Source organism: Aedes albopictus, chromosome 3 (assembly GCF_035046485.1).
Source record: "Aedes albopictus strain Foshan chromosome 3, AalbF5, whole genome shotgun sequence".
NCBI lineage: Eukaryota > Metazoa > Arthropoda > Insecta > Diptera > Culicidae > Aedes > Aedes albopictus.
In genome coordinates this window covers 385,009,410-385,028,714 of record NC_085138.1, presented here as the reverse complement: position 1 = coordinate 385,028,714, position 19,305 = coordinate 385,009,410, and the positions used below count along the sequence as shown (strand labels likewise).

Sequence of the window (19,305 nt, the reverse complement as noted above, 5' to 3'; positions counted from 1 at the left end):
GGGTTAGTCCAGTTCCTTCTAAGATTCCTACAGGAGTTCCATCTAAGATTCATCGAGAAGTTTTTTTTGGGGATTCTTCTAAGAGTTATCCCAACGGAGATCATTCTTGGAGTTATTTAGGAGTTTTTTTTTCAGAAGGATTTAGGTATGCTTCCAGTAGTTACAAAGGAAGTTGCTCCAAAAGTTCCTTCAAAAATTTCAACAGGATTTTTCTCAGAGATTCTCCTAGGATTTCATTCAAGAGTTTAGTTAGGACTATAATAAGGCATATCTCCAGGATTACCTTGGAGGATCCCTCATTTGTTCTTGTAGGAAGAATTCTTCCAGGATTTTTTTCATGAAAATTCTTGGGGCATTCCTTCGAAGATTCTTCCTGAAATTCCTTCGGGGATTTCTCTTGAAATTCTTTTAGGGATTCCCCCTGGAATTTATTCGTGGACTCCTCCTAAAATTTCTTCGAGGATTCCTCCTGGAATTTCTTCGGGAATTCCTTCTGCAATTCCTACGTGGATTCCTCTTGGAATTCCTTTGGGAATTCCTCCTGGAGTTCCTTCGAGGATTCCTCCTGGATTTTTTTTGTGGAATCGTCCTGAAACCTTTTTGAGGATTCCTCCGTGATATTATTTGATGTTTCTCCGGAAATGGCTCTTGGAATTCCTTCGGGGTTCCTCCTGGAGTTCTTTCGAGGAATCCTCCTGGAACACCTTGGGACGAATGACCACTAGGTTAAAGTCCCTCTCCAAAACTAAATACACACACACCTTGGAGGATTCCTCCGTGATATTCTTTGATGATTCTTCCAGGTATCCCTCCTGGAGTTCCTTCGACGCTTTCGCCTGGAATGCCTTCAAGGATCCCCTGGAATTCCTTCGGAGATTCCTCTTGGATTTTTTTTTTGTTTCTTCTGCAATTCTTTCGGGAATTTCTCCTGGGATTCCTTCGAGAATTGCTCCGTGATATCCTTTGATAATTCTTTCTGGAGTTTCCGTTAACCTTTGGGAATTTCTGCTGGAAATGTTTTGGAATTATTTTGGGGATTCCAATTCAATTCCAATCAGCGTTTTCTCCAGAAGTTCGTGGGAAGTTATCGTATCGGCTTCATCGACGGCCGATCGACAACGGCTCAGATCTTCACCGTACGGCAAATCTGCATCACCTGTTGATCGAATTCAGAGCGCCGTACGACAGTATCGACTGCACAGAGCTTTACAAAAAATGAACGAAAACGGCTTCCCTGGGAAGCTAACTAGACTGATCAAAGCAACGATTCCTCCTGGTTTTTTTTTTCGGGGATTTCGTCTGAAATTCCTACATGGATTCGTCTTGGAATTCCTTCGGGGAGTCCTCCTGGAATTCTTTGATGATTCATCCGGAGATCCCTCCTGGAATTCATTCGAGGATCCCTCCTGGGATTCCTTCGAGGATTCCCTTCTGATTTTTTTTCGAGGAATTCTCCTGGAACACCTTCAAAGATTCCTCCGTGATATTCTTTAATAATTCTTCCGGAGTTTCTTCCTGGAATTTCTTCGAGGATCCATCCTGGAATTCCTTCGGGGGTTCCTCTTGGAATTCTTTCTGACATTCTCCTGGAATTCTTTCGGGGTTACGATTCCTCCTGGGAGGTTTCCTCCTTTGATGATTTTTTCTGGGATTGTTGTTATCTTTTAGGAATTACTGCTGAAATTGTTTTGCAATAACTGCTGGAATTATTTTGGAGATTCTATACCAATTCCAATCAGTGATTTCTCCAGAAGTTTCTTCGAATGAGTGCGTGGGAAATTACGAAGTCGGCCTGTCGACAACGGATTTGATAATCACTGTATGGCAAATTCGCATCACCTGCTCATCGATTTAAAGGTCGAAAACGGCTTCCCTGGGAAGCTAACAAGACTGATCAAAGCAACGATGGACGGTGTGCAAAATTGTGTAAGTGTTTCGGTCGAACTATCCAGTTTATTCGACTCTCGCCGGGCACTGCGACAAGGAGATGAACTCTCATGGCTACTCTTCAACATCGCTATGGTGTGATTCGACGAGTCGGGCTTAATAACCGGGGTATGTGCAGTATTTGAGTTTTGTTATGGAGCATCTTCCAGATCCTCCAGAAGAATTATGAAGAAATTCTGGTTTTATTTGTTGGTACAAAATTTCTCTTCTTAGACTATGCTCACCAATGCGTGAGTAAACCCAAATTGGCAACCTCCTTGATAACGCACGAACCCCACCAACCGTTACCAAATCGGTTTGAAAATGACGACCTACCTGCCCGATGAACAGTGGGTTCATATATTTGGCAACCATACCCAACCGTTGCAATCGCGGTGATTTCAATCTGAATAACAAACAAAAACAAAACAGCTTTCTATAAGTGAAATATAAAAAAATGTGACTATCATTTATAATTTTAAAACTGTTGTTCTCTCATGCATTTAAGATTGTGTTTGATAAAGGGACACATATTAAAGATAAAGTTTAATGCCGGAAGATTCGATTATCGGAACAAACCGAAGAACGGTGAATTTCTATACCTGAATAATCGTATAACTTCTTCGAAATTTCCATCGGCAAATGTCTTCGGTAATGTAGTATTTCAAGCCCCGAGTAGAATAAAAATAGGTGACATTCAATTAATAAGAGCGTCAGCTAATTTGCTGACTGCATGGTTCCAATTAACACTCGTCCGCTTCTCCGAAAGACACTCCGCAATTCTTCAGTAACTCCTTCAGGGGTTTCTCCAGGAATTTCTTGGCGGATTTCTGCAGGTGTTCCTTGAGGTTCCTTGAGATTCTTCCACGAATATCTTAAGGGTATCTTCATTCTTGGATTGGAGTGTCTTCGGAGAAGCCTACAGGAGTTCCCTCAAAAATTTTCTAAACATTTCTTGAGGAAGCCTTCCAGAAATACCTTCAGAGATCCGTCCGTCAGGAGTTTCGTATGGGGTGAAGAACATTCAAGGACTTTTCTAGAAATTTCATCAGAAATTTCATCGGAGAATCCTCAAGGAATTTCTTTCTGGGAATTCTCCAGGAGTTCCCTCAGGGTTTCTTCTTGGGGATCCTTAGTGGATCCTATTCGGATTTTTTGGAGATTCCTCCCGGAATTCCTTTAGAGATTCCTCCCGGAATTTGCTCACGGTTTCCTTCGGGGATTCCCCCGAGAATTGCTTCCGAGATACTCCCGGGAATTCCTTCAGATTCCCGTGCGAATTCTGAGATTCCCATGGGAATTTCTTCCGAGATTCCCCCGGGCATGTTTTAGGGATTTTCCCGAGAATTCCTTTCCAGATTTTCCCGGGAATTCCTTCCGGGATTGCCCCGTGAATTGCTTCCCGGATTGCCCCGGCAATTCATTCCGGAATTCAACCGGAAGTTCTTCGTATGATTGCCCCGGGAATTTCTTTCGGGATTCCTCCAGCAATTTCTTCCGGGATTCCCCTGACAATTTCTTTCGGAATTGTCCTGGGAATTCCTTCTGGGATACCCCTGGCAGGTCTTCCGGAGATATCTTCAGAAATGCATTCAAGGATTTCTCCAGAAGTCAATGAGTTCATTCAAGAATTTCTCTAGAAGTTTCTTCAAGGAGTTCTATCATAGATTCTTCGAAGCGTTTCTTCAGGGATCCTTCAAGGATCCTTCCAGGAGTTCCATCAGAGATTCCTCAAGAAATTTTCTCAGTGATTTATAAATTTTATCAAAACACTTGAGGAATTAATTATCAACATTCTAGAACTTTCGTACAATCGAATACGATAATATGAGGAAAAAAAATATGTTGTCATTTATTGCTTCTCTGTATTTTGTTAACGTATCGTATACCAATTTTACGGTCTATTTAAGCATATGTTAGTTGGCCATCTGCCCATCCATGGCGCTCGCATCGTTTTAGTTCGAGTTTGACGTTTGCCCACTACCGTCACCTAGTTCATGGTGGGCCAAACTCACTCTCATTTGCATTGGGCGAGCATGTTATCGAAACTATGATTTGAATCGAAAAATGTTCCAGAGTTTCCTCTGTTTGTCTGTGATATGTTCATTATTTATGAAGCGCTTTTTGATTTTCTATTGAGCCTTTGCGATTTGCTAAGGTTGTAATAACCTTTTGCCATAAAAAATCTTGGCCGTTGGTTTTTTAGAAGTACGAAACGAATACGAAAAAAACATAACTAGTGTTCAAGAGGTTAATTTCTACGTTTTGAAACAATTGTTTAGGACAGATTATGCTTTCACAGTTCTTTTCAGAACAAAAACAATAATTACACCTTCTTATTTCCTGAAGAAGATGTAATACACATCGAAACGTCGAATGAAAGAGAATATCTGATCGTTTGATTTCAATTACGACTGCCAAGCCGGAAACCATACCAAGTTTGAGATTCCTCAGTCGATAACACTAGTTTACAGCATTTTTGAACTCGGTAAGCTGATGATCATTTTTGGTGTAGAATCATGCCCTGAGTTCGAAAACGCGAAGGAAAAAAAATACAGTAGAGCGGAAATTTTTTCGACTTTCCATACAAGGTTGATGATTTGAAATCGATTTTTGTTCTATTTTTAAGCAAAGTCGCTCACTTCAAACATCTCATTCCCCGTAATCAATGCTCCGATTGAGCTGAAATTTTTACTGTATTTCGCCTACATATGATATGTCAAATAAACGTCGAGAAAGAATTTTTAAGTTGGTTTTTTCTTATTGAAAAAAAATACATTTCTTCCAAAAATTTTGGGAATTTTGCTAAAATTTAAGAAGATCGTCACCAAAACTCGCCAATATCTTGAATTTCATCAATCTGACGCAAAACCTGTATTCAGATGATCGAATGGTATTGTATTCAGCTTTCAATTTATGAAAAAAGATTTAAAATTGGTTGAATAAAACGCAATATATTTGAATTTTAGTAAATTACATATTTTGAAAAGTTACAAAACTCGATATTGAGCTAAAACTTAAAAACTGTTCTACATTAAATTTTTTGAAGGTCGGTTTCGAAATCAGCACTAAATTGTGCTTCAAAAATTTTGGTCGTTGACAGAAGTTCCCGACTTTCGTTTTATTTTGTAAACTTGTGTAACCAACTAACATTTATTGTGAATGTAAACGTCAACAAAGCGCCCTCAATACGGCTTAATGCTGAGTTACTGTGTTGTACATATGGAAATAAGCTTCTATGCAAGCCCTATACCAATGAATCTGGCGAACTTAGTCCACACACGCTATGTCCAAAGGGAAGTATTATGAAAATCGAATGTACCTCAAATGTTTTTGGCAGGCTGTTCGAGTCCGTATGAAGTTGATCATCAATATTAACTTCTTTTCTCGATCAGCCTAGATAGCTGTGTAGTGTCGGTAGCGATTGTCTCAATTGGCTAAGAATAACACTACGGACCGCCTGTTCCGGTGGTAAGAATCCACCAACAGGTGACCCCTAATTCATGGTGTGATGCGGCTTTATGCTTACCGTGCCTAGGAATGAATGGCTAGGGGGGTCTAATAAAAACCTAACCGCTAACGGAGCCTGTGGAGTACCAGGGCGCCCTCCACAGTATGTAGCCCTTACTGCGCTAACCGGAGCAATGGTGCAGTGGACCTTGTGTTTCTCCGAGACAATCAGCTGCCCTTCTTTAGTCTCACTTGAGGCTAAATAAGGGCGGGATTATGAAGATGTTGTTAATTAGTTTAAATTTTCACCTATATGGTTTCGCATTATGCGATTTACACAGTGTATTCTGTGTATCCTCGCCTTTGGCGTTTTCCAATCGATACCGATTTGGCTTTATTGTTGCTGTTCTTTGTTGTGCTGTTGTTGCGAAGAGTTTAATCTTACCTAGTTTGGGTAGTGGCTACGGTTAAGATAGCTCAGATCCATCTTCAGCATAAAAGAACAGCAACGATCAATCTTTGCAGACTTATGCAAAATGGTACAGCCCAAGTGGCCTTGGTACAAGAACCTTACTTTCGTAAGGGAAATTTCTATCTAGGAAACCTTGTAAACCCGGTGCTTGCCACTTTCAGTAAACATGAAATGGCAAACTCGCGTGTCATGCCTCGAGCCTGTGTGCTTGTCAACAACGCAATAGTTGCTACACTCATCTCTGAACTAACCACCAGAGATGTATGTGCTATCACAATTGATGTATCTGTTGGAAACCTCAACAGGAAATACGTCTATTGTTCTGTGTATTTACCGCATGATGAACCATCCCCTACGGATGCTTTCAAACAAGTCATCGCATACTGCACTTCAAAAGGCCTTCCGCTAATTGTTGGCAGTGATGCTAATGCTCACCATATCATCTGGGGCAGCTCAGACATTAACTTGAGAGGCTCCAGTTTGATGGAGTACTTAAGTAGTACAGATCTTGCATTACTTAACATAGGCAACCACCCAACCTTCATGGTATCTGCTAGAGAGGAAGTGTTAGATATAACGCTTTGCTCTAGCAGAATTAGTCACGAGCTGACCAATTGGCATGTGTCAGATGAAGAATCTTTATCTGACCATCGCTACATCTTTTTTTGAACATTTAAATGTTACTTCGCAAACATTGCGTTTCAGGAATCCTCGGTCAACAAACTGGGATCTTTATACTGATTTGGTTGCAGCCAAATTTCATGGATATTCACCATCCATTGACACTCCAAGTGATTTAGATGATGCCGTTGATACTACAACGACCTTCATCATGGAAGCTTTTGAAGAAGCATGCCCTCTACGGTCTGTGAAGATCACAAGAGGAACCCCTTGGTGGAACTCTGATCTGGCGAAACTCAGGAAACAATGTAGAAAGAGTTGGAACAGACGACGTTCGGAGGCTTTCAGGTCGACTCGCATGGCCTACAGGAAAGCTCTCCGGTCTGCTGAACGATCCGGCTGGAAAAACCTTTGTACAAATGTTTCCAGCTTGAGTGAAGTCAGTCGGTTAAACAAAATCCTTGCGAAATCTAAGGATTTCCGGGTGAACGAACTTCGTTTGCCAAATGGCGATCTGACTTCCTCTGATGAGGAAGTTCTGGAATGCTTATTCAGCACACACTTCCCAGGATATGTAGATATTACATCTTCGGATGATCCTGATGTCTTTTCTTGTAGTTATGATTCTTTAGCTTCGGCTCGGAGTATTGTAACTATAGAATCGATTGAGTGGGCTCTTAATAGCTTTGCTCCTTTCAAATCTCCTGGGGCAGATGGGATTTATCCTATTTTGCTTCAGAAGGGATTTGATTATGTCAAACATGTTTTGAAAAAACTACTTGTTTGCAGTTTTGCTACAGGGTATATTCCCAAATCCTGGAGGGATATTACTGTAAAGTTTATTCCGAAAGTGGGTCGTGCGTCGTATGAAGAAGCAAAGAGTTTCAGACCTATCAGTTTGACCTCTTTTCTTCTGAAATGCTTAGAACGCATTGTAGATCATCACATCCGTGATGTTCATCTGGCCAACGTGCCTCTTCATGTGAACCAACATGCCTACCAATCTGGTAAGTCCACTGTGACTCTTTTACACATCGTTTACGATATCGAGAAAGCATTCGCTCAAAAGCAATCTTGTTTGGGTGTTTTCTTAGATATCGAGGGTGCCTTTGACAACGTGCCTTTCGATGCCATATTGGAAGCCGCACGGAGTCATGGTATATCTCCAATGATTTCCAATTGGATTCACCAAATGCTCAAAAACCGATATCTCTTCTCGACATTGCATCTAGCAGGGATTAGGAAATTGAGTGTTTGTGGATGCCCCCAAGGGGGAGTTTTGTCACCGCTTTTGTGGAATCTCGTAGCAGATACGCTATTGAGGCAACTCAATAATAGCGGTTTTCCTACTTATGGTTTTGCCGACGACTACCTAACATTGTTAGTTGGAATGTGCATCAGCACCCTTTTCGACCTGATGCAAAACGCCCTTCAGGTAGTTGAGGGTTGGTGTCGCCAATATGGCCTTTCGGTTAATCCGAGTAAATCATCTATTGTTCTTTTCACGGAAAGGCGAAACCGTAATGGCGTTCGACCTTTGCGTCTCTTTGATTCTGAAATCGATGTGACTGAACAGGTAAAGTACGTTGGAGTCATTCTTGATTCCAAGCTTTCCTGGACACCTCACATTGAGTTCAGAATCAAGAAAGCTTGTATGGCCTTCGGGCAATGCCGGCGTACTTTTGGTACAACTTGGGGTCTAAAACCCAAGTATATCAAATGAATCTTCACAACTGTGGTTCGGCCAATATTGGCTTATGGATGTCTTGTGTGGTGGCAAAAGGGTGAAGTGAGAACGGTCCAATTAAAATTAGGCTATCTCCAAAGGATGTGCTTAATGGCGATGTCTGGAGCGTTCTCTTCAACTCCTACGGCAGCGCTCGAAGTTCTCTTTGACGTTGCCCCACTACACATTCATCTCAAACAAGAAGCCCTTTCTTGCACTTACCGGTTACGGGTACTCGGTCTACTAGAGGAAACTCCTGTGAAGCGCACATCAACACACACCTCGTTGTTTCCACTTTTAGTGAATTGGGATAAAATTGTCCTTGCTCCAAGTGATCTTACAATTGCTTGTAATTTTCCATATAGGACATTTTCCACGAAATTCCCTTCCCGAGAAGAGTGGACATCTGGTTATCTGGAAAGAAGTATTTCAGACGACATCGTATGTTACACTGATGGCTCCCTTCTCGAAGGTCGAGCAGGTTCTGGTGTTTATTCTCGTGAGCTAAGGCTGTATCAGTCTTATTCACTTGGTAGACACTGCACCGTTTTTCAGGCCGAAATCTTTGCTCTTATGTGTGGAGTGCAATCAGCACTTCAGCAGCACGTAATGGGCAAAGTAATATACTTCTGTTCAGATAGCCAAGCTGCTATTAAAGCACTTGCTTCGTCCAACTCCAGGTCGAAGATAGTTATCGCTTGTCGAACTCAAATCGAGGAGCTGAATTCAGCAAACGCTGTTCACCTTGTATGGGTACCTGGCCATTCTTCCATCGCTGGAAATGAATTGGCTGATGAGTTAGCTCGCACTGGAGCATCACATGACTTCATTGGCCCTGAGCCAGCTATTCCGGTATCCAAGTGTTGGGTAAAGCTTCAGATTGACATCTGGGCTGCCACTCAGCACAAACAATACTGGAATAGTTTGGAGTCATGTCGTCAAACCAAATTGTATAATGCTGAGCCATCTCTACGGGTGGCGAAGTATCTAACTAATCTGTCTAAGCAGAATTGCAGCATGCTGGTCAAAGCATTGACTGGCCACTGTCGACTCAGCTATCACATGGCGAATATTCAGCAAGCTGATTCATTTGCCTGTGATAGCTGTGAATCCGATTATGGAACTTCGTATCATTTGATATGTAACTGTCCAGTTTTTGCGCAACTGCGTTTCTGAGTATTCGGTAAACACTCATTAAGTGAAACTGACTTCAGAAACCTGAATCTTCAGGATATTCTGTTGTTCTTAACCCGCTGTGGTAAAGAGCTATAGGCTCTCTTTCGCTTTATGCGTTATTACAGTGCCCTTTTCAGGGCGCTGTTTGAACCCATTGTGGTACGCTTGTGCGTTAGTACCCTCTTCCAGGGTATTTTTCCTATTTCCCTACCTGTCCCTATCCCCATTCAAATCCTTTTTCCTTCCTTTTCCCTCAGGTAGATGATAAAAATAGGCTGTTATTTTGGCGATGGCACAAATTTCTCAAATGGAGGATAACGTGCCTCTGGAGCCGGCCTTCTGATACCTGATACTGTGTTGTACATATGGAAATAAGCTTCTATGCAAGCCCTACACCAATGAATCTGGCGAACTTAGCCCACACACGCTATGTCCAAAGGGAAGTATTATGAAAATCGAATGTACCTCAAATGTTTTTCCATAGAATCGTAGGTTTGGACCTCTAGTTTCAGAATCTGTGCGGTTTAAAATATTTCATCTTCGGTTTTTCGATTTTTTTCAGTTTGTTTGAATTTTTTCCTATTTTCCCATACAAATGGCGAAAAAAGTCATTTTAGGGTTAATTTCATCCCATATAAATATATATGGGAAAAAAAACCCAAGATGGATTATTTTAAAGCGTACATATTCTGAATCTAGAGGTCCAAAAATACGGTTCTAGCGAAGAAATTTTGAGGTACATTCACTTTTCATAATACTTCAATATGGACATAGCGTGCCACATGTGTAAGCTGTTCGAGCTTCTATGGCACCAAATCTTACCTCTTTTCTCGGCTACTACCCAAATAACATTTAAGCGCTATAAACTTCAGTGATTTGCTTTCGTTTGTGTAACAATCGAATTGAAGCAGTCAACGCTGAATAAAAGAGAAGCTAGTCAAATATAAACCATAAGCTAATACACGGCTGCAAAACAAGCACCATCAACTACCAAACTCGGTTTTCTGAAATCAAACATTTGTACTGGGGCTGCCTTTACTGCACTCTATTCCAACTCCGGGAGATTTCCCGGAAGATGTGAAAACTTGAACAAATTGAATAGGAGTTCCCACTAACAAAATAGCTGCAACTATACAGTACAATTTCTAATATTGACAAATCCACAAACTAGCAGCGCTTTGAAGGCCGTTATGCGATATCATCACAGCTAGAAGCTGTGATATACCAACATGGCTTGTCGGATGTAAACAATATTGTCAAAACCAACTTTAAGTGGGATATATAGCTACTACACAAATACTTAACAGCTTTTCATCTCTGTACTGTGAAATTATTTGGGTTGCTCTTATTGCACTTCAATCCAACTGCGGAAGATTTGCTGGAAGATGTTAAAATTGAATTAGAGTCCTAACCAATAAAACAGCTTCTTTTATACAGTGCGTTTTGTAATGTTGCCATATACACAAAATAGCAGCGCTTCGTAGCTGTTTAAAGAACACTCCTCGAGCAGAAGAAAATATCAAAAGCATAATAAAACATGTTATTTTGACTTAATAACTGTATAATAGAACCAGTAATTTTTTTGTTATTAGCATAAAATATTATGTTTTAGGGCCCATATAGCCGAGGCGGTAAACGCACGGGTATTCAGCATGACCATGCTGAGGGTCACGGGTTCGATTCCCGGTCGGTCCAGGATCTTTTCGTAAAGGAAATTTCCTTGACTTCCTTGGGCATAGAGTATCTTCGTGCCTGCCACACGATATACACATGCAAAATGGTCATTGGCAGAGGAAGCTCTCAGTTAATAACTGTGGAAGTGCTCATAGAACACTAAGCTGAGAAGCAGGCTTTGTCCCAGTGAGGACGTTACGCCAAGAAGAGGAGGATTATGTTATAAATTTGTCTGTCATAAGCGGCAAAATAACAAATATCATAACGAAAAAATGTTCCTGGAAGACTAACGCAATAACATGTTTTGTTAGACCAATCACAACTTAATAACAGGTAATTTGTGAATTTGTTTCTGTTGTGTTATTGTTCGTCACATATTTGTATATTCTCTATAGTAGAATAATAACTAAACTTGTTCTACAATAAAATATATAATTCAAATGTTATCTTGTGGATATATCCCAATAACTTGAACACAACAAAATAAGATTGCCCAACAAAACAGGTTATTAAAAAGATATATTTTGATAAGTTAACAATAACAAATTATAATATAAAAACAGGTTATGTGATTCTTTCGTTATCAATTTGCTATTCTCCTCTGCTCGGGTCTTTCAGCTAGAAGGTGTAACGAAGAACCTGTTGGCGCAACCACACAGCTTGTTCGATGTAAACATTATTGCCTTTGACGTTTCACATGCTTTTGCAGCAAGATGAACTTGGGTAAAATTTCTTGTGGCACAATTATAAAGCCTTGTCTGGAGTAAAACAAAACGGGCTATTTTATACAGGGTGTTAGGTTCATGAGTGCAAACTATTTAAAGGGTGATAGAGGACCATGAATGGTGAAAAAAATGTTCTACGCATAGGGTCAAATCTCAACCGTTAAGTAGTTATTGAACTCCCCATGGTTTTGACTCTAATTGCCTTAACTGGCTATAACTTTAAAATGTTCAAACTTGACGCAGTTTTTTTACCCTTATTCGAAAGATTATTGAATTTTCTATCAAATGGCATCTTTGAATCGATTAGTTTAGTTAATTAACTTAGTTTTCTAGAGCAAAATAGCTAAAAATAGCGTGTATTAATTTGTTTATGTTAATTATCTTTGGAACATGCGTAATAAATGAAAATTCTTTCTTTGGAAAAGTTGTGGCCCCTGTTCCACTCTACAATTCGTTCTTTGACGTCAAACTTCTAACTCTTATCGGTTTCTTGCAATTTTGATTTAAATGTGCGGCACAGTGCGCAAAAAAGTGCTTACCATGACGATTGCAAATTTATGATCTGAAATGCAACGTTTAAATCGAAATTGCAAGAAAACGATAAGAGATAGAAGTTTGATGTCAAAGAACGAATTGTAGAGTGGAACAGGGGCCACAACTTTTTCAAAGAAAGAATTTTCATTTATTACGCATGTTCCAAAGATAATTAACATAAACAAAGTGGAACAGAGGTCACAACTTCGCCAAAGAAAGAATTTTAAATTATTACGCATTTTTCAAAGATAATCGACAAAAAAACAAATTAAAACACAACTTTCAAGCTGTTTGCTCTAGAAAACTAAGTTATTTAACTTAACCAATCGGTTCAAAGATGCGATTTGATAGAAAATTCAATAATCTTTCGAATAAGGATAAAAAAAAACTGCGTTAAGTTTGACCATTTTAAAGTTAGAGCCAGTTAAGGCAATAAGAGTCAAAAACATGGGGAGTTCAATAACTACGTAACGGTTGAGATTTGACCATATGCGTAGAATAATTTTTTCCCCATTTATGGTCCTCTATCATCCTTTAAAAAGTTTGCACTCAGGAACCCAACACCCTGTATATAGCAATGTGGCAGCGAGGACATCATCGGGACCAGAGGATACGGAGATCGGGAGTTCGATTTCAAGTAGCGGCAAGTACTTTAATTATTCAATTTTAAAAGCGATAGTTCCAGTTCCACATGTATTGTGTTACGGTACCCATAACGTAATTATATTTAATCGAATAATTTGGGGATGTCGTATAAATATCATTAAACAACTGTGAAAAGGCTGACAAAGCGCCTTCTTAAGATGTTATTCAGTTAGTGGTTACATATATGCTATAGTAGCCTCTAAAAAACATATTTTTAAATTATTTGCTTTTACTGTTGCGGTTGGTAGTTTTGTGACAATTTGATTGATGAGGAATTCCACGGAGTCATGTCAGTCGAATCCTGAGCGACCATTTCAAAAATATCTGAAACTTTGCACAGTTTTTCAATTTCATATAAATCGCCATTTTTTGATATTAAACCTTCATATTCACTCACGACTAACTTTTCAAAAGGGTGTATGCGAAAATAGTTCTAAAATATTCTAAAAGCTGTACAGCAAAAACGGATTGTTCGATTGTTATAAATTTTTCAGCAAAGTTAGATAACTAAATGATGATTCCTTAGAAAATATACACTGTAAAAAATTTCTTTTTCTACTTTGAAAAAATATGATATTTGTCACAAAAACTCAAATATCTCAAAACCCTATCTTTTTACCAACTTCAATTTTTTAGGGGAAATGGCCCATTATATCAGCTATCTACCATAAAATTTTGGTGATGGTAAACTGATAAACAAAAAATTTATGACATTTCAAACATTTCACAATTTTTACATTTAGTAACAAAAAAAAATTTTTTCTGTGTAAATTATTTCGAGAATTATATTTTGATGCTGATTTTATTGTAAAGGCTACCGCCTGAATTAAACAAGTTGTTTTCATGATACTTTAGTTTGATTATTCGTAATTACTATAGTATCTATTTGAAACTTAGACGCGATCCAGTGTTGTGATCAAAAATATTGAGATTGTCATACTTTTTATTGTACGTGACTGGTGAAAAAATCCCTTGATAGTGTTGAAAAGCTGTTGATTATAAGAAAAATGGAATTGAATTTATTTTTAAGACAAAAGCTGTATAATAAAAGTTTTTTTATACGCGTATACGTCTAGTTTATCCGCAAAAAAAATCCCTCTTACACACTTATTTCTGAATTGCCTGTTCGGTACTTTTTTGACGAGATTATAACAGCAGTACGATCTCGGTAGTTTCGGTAATCGATTTTACTGAGGCTCAGTAAAACAACTGTCAAAATCGTATGGAAAAGGTAAACAATGCATTTTTGCTGAACGAGTTCGGTGCTCAGCAGTTTTAATCTCGTCAAAAAATTACCGAACTCGGTAATCAAAATTAAGTGTGTAGAGAACAGACTTTATGATCGAGTAACTTCAACAACAACAAATGCATAAGAGGTACATACCACAGACAAACAGACGAAACGCCTAGAACAATTTTAGTGAAAATTCATCGCCCAGTTCACACTATCACCACCTGGTGGAAATGTTTCACGAAACACTGCGTTGTGCAATATCGTCATCAGAAGGCGCTAGTGTGAAACGTCAAACGCAAAGAAAAACGATGGGCGCTCTTCTTGTTATGAAAGCCACAACCAAGATTCAAAATGATCGTTGAAGGCGTGGTCAATGAAAATTTCGCCAGTGTTACGTTTGTTTGTCTGTATACATACCTGACAATGCTCACGAAAAAAAACAAAAAAATACTACCGCTATGAATATTAAAAATTGTATAGTATTTTTTTTCTTCAGCCACCAACACCAAACAAGTAAGTTAAAATTAATAAGTGATTTTGTTTATTATAATCTAACGAACAAGATGAACAGTCGCTTTCTCAAAGGTCTTCAACTCAACGCTCTCTTGTAGACCGTTTGATGAAAAAAAAAATGTTCAAAAGAGTTACGAAATCTCACCGAAAGCACCATAGATAAACTGAAAGAGACTGGTTATGCCCAAATGTCCACATTGTGTACAAAATTACGCATTTGCACGTCCTGCCGTCTAGAATTTGACAAACGAGCCATCTGTATATCATCGGTAAAGCAGGGCGCAGGAAGTTCGAAAACGACAACAACTGAGAAATTGCCATCAGCGACATCTGTTTAAACAATTTAATTACGCCCCTTTTCAAAAATGCCCTGTAATATTCTTCAACATCTATACCCATTTCAATATTTTTAACGTTGCAAAACACGCTTTCAACATTCATCTTGAAGAAGAGGGAAAACACTTGTCCTCAAATGTAACAGCAAATTAATGAATAAACGACTAATGCGCGGAGGGCGTGATAAAATCGGAACATTACGGTACATAGTATATTATATTATATGTATATATAATATATAATAAAAACAACTTGTTTTACTCACGCAAGGCCATTAACAATAAAATCAGCATCAAACTTCAATTTCCGGCCGAAATAATTTACACTAAAAAAAATTATTACTAAATGTGAAAATTGTGAAATGTTTGAATTGTCATAACTTTTTTGTTTATTTTCATGGTAGATTGCTAATACAATGGACCGTTTTCTCTAAAAAATTACGTTGGTAAAAAGATAGGGTTTTGAGATATTTGAGTTTTTGTGACAAAAATGATGTTTTTCAATGATAAAATAGATTTTTATTCACAGTGTATATTTTCTTAGAAATCACCATTTAGCTATCTAACTTTGCTGAAAAATTCATAACAATCGAACAATCCGTTTTTGCTGTGCATATTTTTGAATATTTTTGAACCATTTTCACATACACCCTTTTGAAAAGTTAGTCGTGGCTCTAAATAAAAATTTGATATCGAAAAATGGCGATTTAGATGAAACTGAAAAACTGTGCAAAGTTTCAGTTCAATAGAAAATCATGAATTAAAAATTTTCCTTAATTTTGATGCTGTTGCTTGGAATCGCTCTGATGCTTTATAGGACGCTTGTAGTTAAAATTACTGGGTATCAATTTTGACTTTCTGAAAAAAAAAAAAATCAATGGCTTTATCTCTATTAGGTACATATGACCCATTACTCCTTCAAACAGACAAAGTATGGCTCACGTAGAGATAGACACACTGAAAAGCTTGTATCTTATCTTTAACACGCATCCTCAACAATAATTATTTTGTCCGGTCATCTTACCGAATCACTCTTCTCTCCTCTCCATCTCGATTAGCTTCCCTAGACTTCGCTGTTGTTGTGGGAGTAACGACATTCGGAGCTTTTATAGCATTGACGATTGTTGCTCAGTTAATCGCTCTGTCTAGGTAAATCCCACAAACAAGCCGAAAGCCTCCAACTAACAACCATGCGCCGCTGCCAACTCATGGACGGTCGGACATCCGCGTGCTTTGAATCAACGCTGTTGTTCACCGATTAGAGACTGTGGGGAAGCACAAACACTAACACGACATGTGCTTTTCGTTGCGTAGTATTGAAGGCTTATACGCGCGAACAACGCGAACCAAGACGCATCACAAACCAGTTACGTTGGTTCGTTCGGTTGTTTGGTTGCTCGTTCGTTCACTCGGTCGGCTCGGTCGGCTTAGCTATACTTGTCGATCCTGCTGAAACAGCAGCTCCCCGTCGTCAGTGCAATGCCAACTCTACCGCTCGCTCGATGCAACTGGTTCAATGTTCATACTCCGTGGTAAAAAAAAATCCGCGACGTGTATACCGTTTCGATCGCCGCGCTGTGAACGCACAGGTCCGCGGGCAGTTCCGGACAAACGGTGATCGCGACCTCGCCGCCATTCATATCGCGTAGCTCGAGATCATATCAGCACAGTGCACGATTGGGAAACTGCAACCGTTTGACCTCATCCGCGTGATAAAGAATCGTGAAACCGATTCGATTGTTTCAGAATTGGTTGAGAAGTAGTGGATATGTGAATCGATTGTGAGCTGGAAATATAGTTGCAAACTAGTGATCTTGCTGTTGCACCAAGTGCGCCTCGGTGGGGATAAACCGCGCAGGCAAAATGAAAGCTGTGTGACCATTTCGTGCAGGCTGCGGTACAAAAGACCTGGTCTGGGTCCACAAAAAACAACACACTTCAGCTCACGACTAGCCCCGTTCGGTCGGAAAATAAGCAGCACAAAGCGATTTGCGAAATGTGGAACAACTTTAGGTACGAGACATGCGAGTTGGTCGCGTAAGTTTTGTTCGTCGTAACGCTTGGTTTGAGTCGTAAAATCGGTTGAATTGCCCATTTCGTTGGTTATGTCTTTGAAGGCCGAGCGAGTGCATTGGTTTCGTCAATGGTGGCCTTCCGAATGAATGACAGGTTGAACGAGCTTTGATGATTCTATACAGTATGAAATTGATTGATGAACGGGAGAAAACGTGACTGGAAAATAAATCAATTAAAGCGTTAGTTAATGCGTTTTAATATCGACGCCGCTTGTTTACTCATAATACGTGTCAATTCGCATGTATATCAGCTAAGCCCGCAAGAACCGTGATCACCAAAATCCGGCCTTACTTAATTTTATGATTTCACTTACAGCTGACTATAAAACTTGAATGATTTGTCTTTATTTAAGAGACTTTCAGCCCTTGGCTGGTAATTGATGAAACTTAACGTTTCAACGTGTTTCCGTTATTTTATTTTCAGAAAAATTACATAATGTATTTAAAACTCCGCTATGTTGAAAAAATTTTTTTTTGCACCAAATTCCACCGAGTAAATTATTTTTTGTCATCACAGTGTCATTCACCACAAATATCCCGTGGCATATCTCCTAACATGTATTAAAAAGGAAAACAAATCTGAATTCCAGATCGGCATTTTCCAATTGATGGCTGGATAATAGGCTGCGGTTTATTTTTCAAAAGTTGTTGAAACCTGGAATTCGTAAGTTCTTCTGGATTCAAATGACACAAAAAGAGGAACCTCTGAGTTTAAGCCAAAAATATTGAGATTTAGAGGTCGCGCAATCGCTTAAAAGTTGAATTTTCGAGTAATAGAAAGGTGTTTTCACTTCAAGTGGCTTAACTTTCTCAATTTTCAACCGATTCTCAATCTTTTTTTATGAATTTCTCACAAATTAAATTTCGAATAAACTTGTAGAACATTACATTTTTCCAAAGTCACGCAAAATATTAGTTTTGAAGATCTAATTTATTTTTTTCTTCTTTTTACAAAAATTTTTAACTACAGAGTCTGATAACTTTTTAATCGGTTGACCAATTTCAATTTTTTTAGCTTGCTTTTGTAGATAATTCTGTTGCCTCTCTTTGTCCTAAACAAACTATTCATCAAAGTAGTCATTTTTATGATACTTTCCACCAAAAACTGCCAAAACATGCCTAAAAACTTGATTTTATCATGTAAAACTGGAGTTTTTGACGATTATTTGCAATTTTTTACTTCAAATTAGATACTTAGCATCATATTTAGGGATATAAAAGACATTGAAGGTTTTTTTTTTTTTAATTTTTTTTTTCTCGCATTTAGAACATGAACATATTGTTTTATTCAGAACACTCCAAAAACTGAAGTTTAAGGCATCCATATGATTATTTAGTATAAATTTTTCACTTTTAGCCCAAAACTAAGCATGAAAACAATTAAAATTTTGTCAATATTCTTATTTTTCCAATAAAATACGGGTTTTTGTGAACGGTTTTTGGTATTTATCCATTTCGAAACGATTTTTTTGAAGGTACAGTTTATTCACAGCATTCTTAGGCATTAAAAATATCTACAAAAGCAAGCTAAAAAAATTGAAAATGGTTAAACGGTTAAAAAGTTATGGGACTCTGAAGTTACTTTTTTATTTTGTAAAAAGAAGAAAAAAGTTAATTAAAGCTTCAAAAACTCATATTTTGCGTGACTTTGGAAAAATTAATGTTCTACGAGTTTATTCGAAATTTAATTTGTGAGAAATTCATAAAAAAAGATTGAAAATCGGTTGAAAATTGAGAAAGTAATGGCACTTGAAGCGAACGCACCTTTTTATTACTCGAAAATTCAACTTTGAAGCGATTGCGCGACCTCTAAATTTCAATATTTTTGGCTTAAACTCAGAGGTTTCTCTTTTTGTGTCATTTGAATCCAGAAGAGCTCACGAACTCCAGGTTTCAACAACTTTTGAAAAATAAGCCGCAGCCTACTGGATAAACAACTCAGCATATATTGTGGAGCGGACCTAGTGTGGTGGTTAGAACACAAGACTATCACGCCGAGGACCTGGGATCGAATCCCACTCCAGACATACTCACAAAATGTGGGTTCTTCCTTCGGAAGGGAAGTAAAGCGTGGGTCCCGAGATGAACTAACCTAGGGTTAAAAATCTCGTTAATACAGACAAAAAAAAAACTCAGCATAATTTATAAAGGCTTGCAGCAAAACCATAACGTCATCGAATTCTCATACGTTTTTTAGGG

The 19,305-nt window shown here is 38.6% G+C and overlaps 1 protein-coding gene across 7 annotated transcripts in view; it reads left to right on the top strand.

Moving 5' to 3' along the window:
* The window catches only part of LOC115267840 (copper-transporting ATPase 1), a 58,988-nt gene that overhangs the window by 19,172 nt on the left and 20,511 nt on the right, over window positions 1–19,305 (top strand). The window contains exon 1 of one of the 7 annotated variants that reach the window (XM_062855881.1): window positions 16,800–17,044. The exons of 5 other annotated variants lie outside the window; for them this stretch is intronic. In XM_062855881.1, the coding sequence (XP_062711865.1) occupies window positions 17,028–17,044 (17 nt within the window). In that variant the 5' untranslated portion in view covers window positions 16,800–17,027. Of the gene's footprint in view, window positions 1–16,799; window positions 17,069–19,305 lie in introns of those variants that run through there. One more of the 7 variants, XM_062855878.1, reaches the window with a different exon arrangement.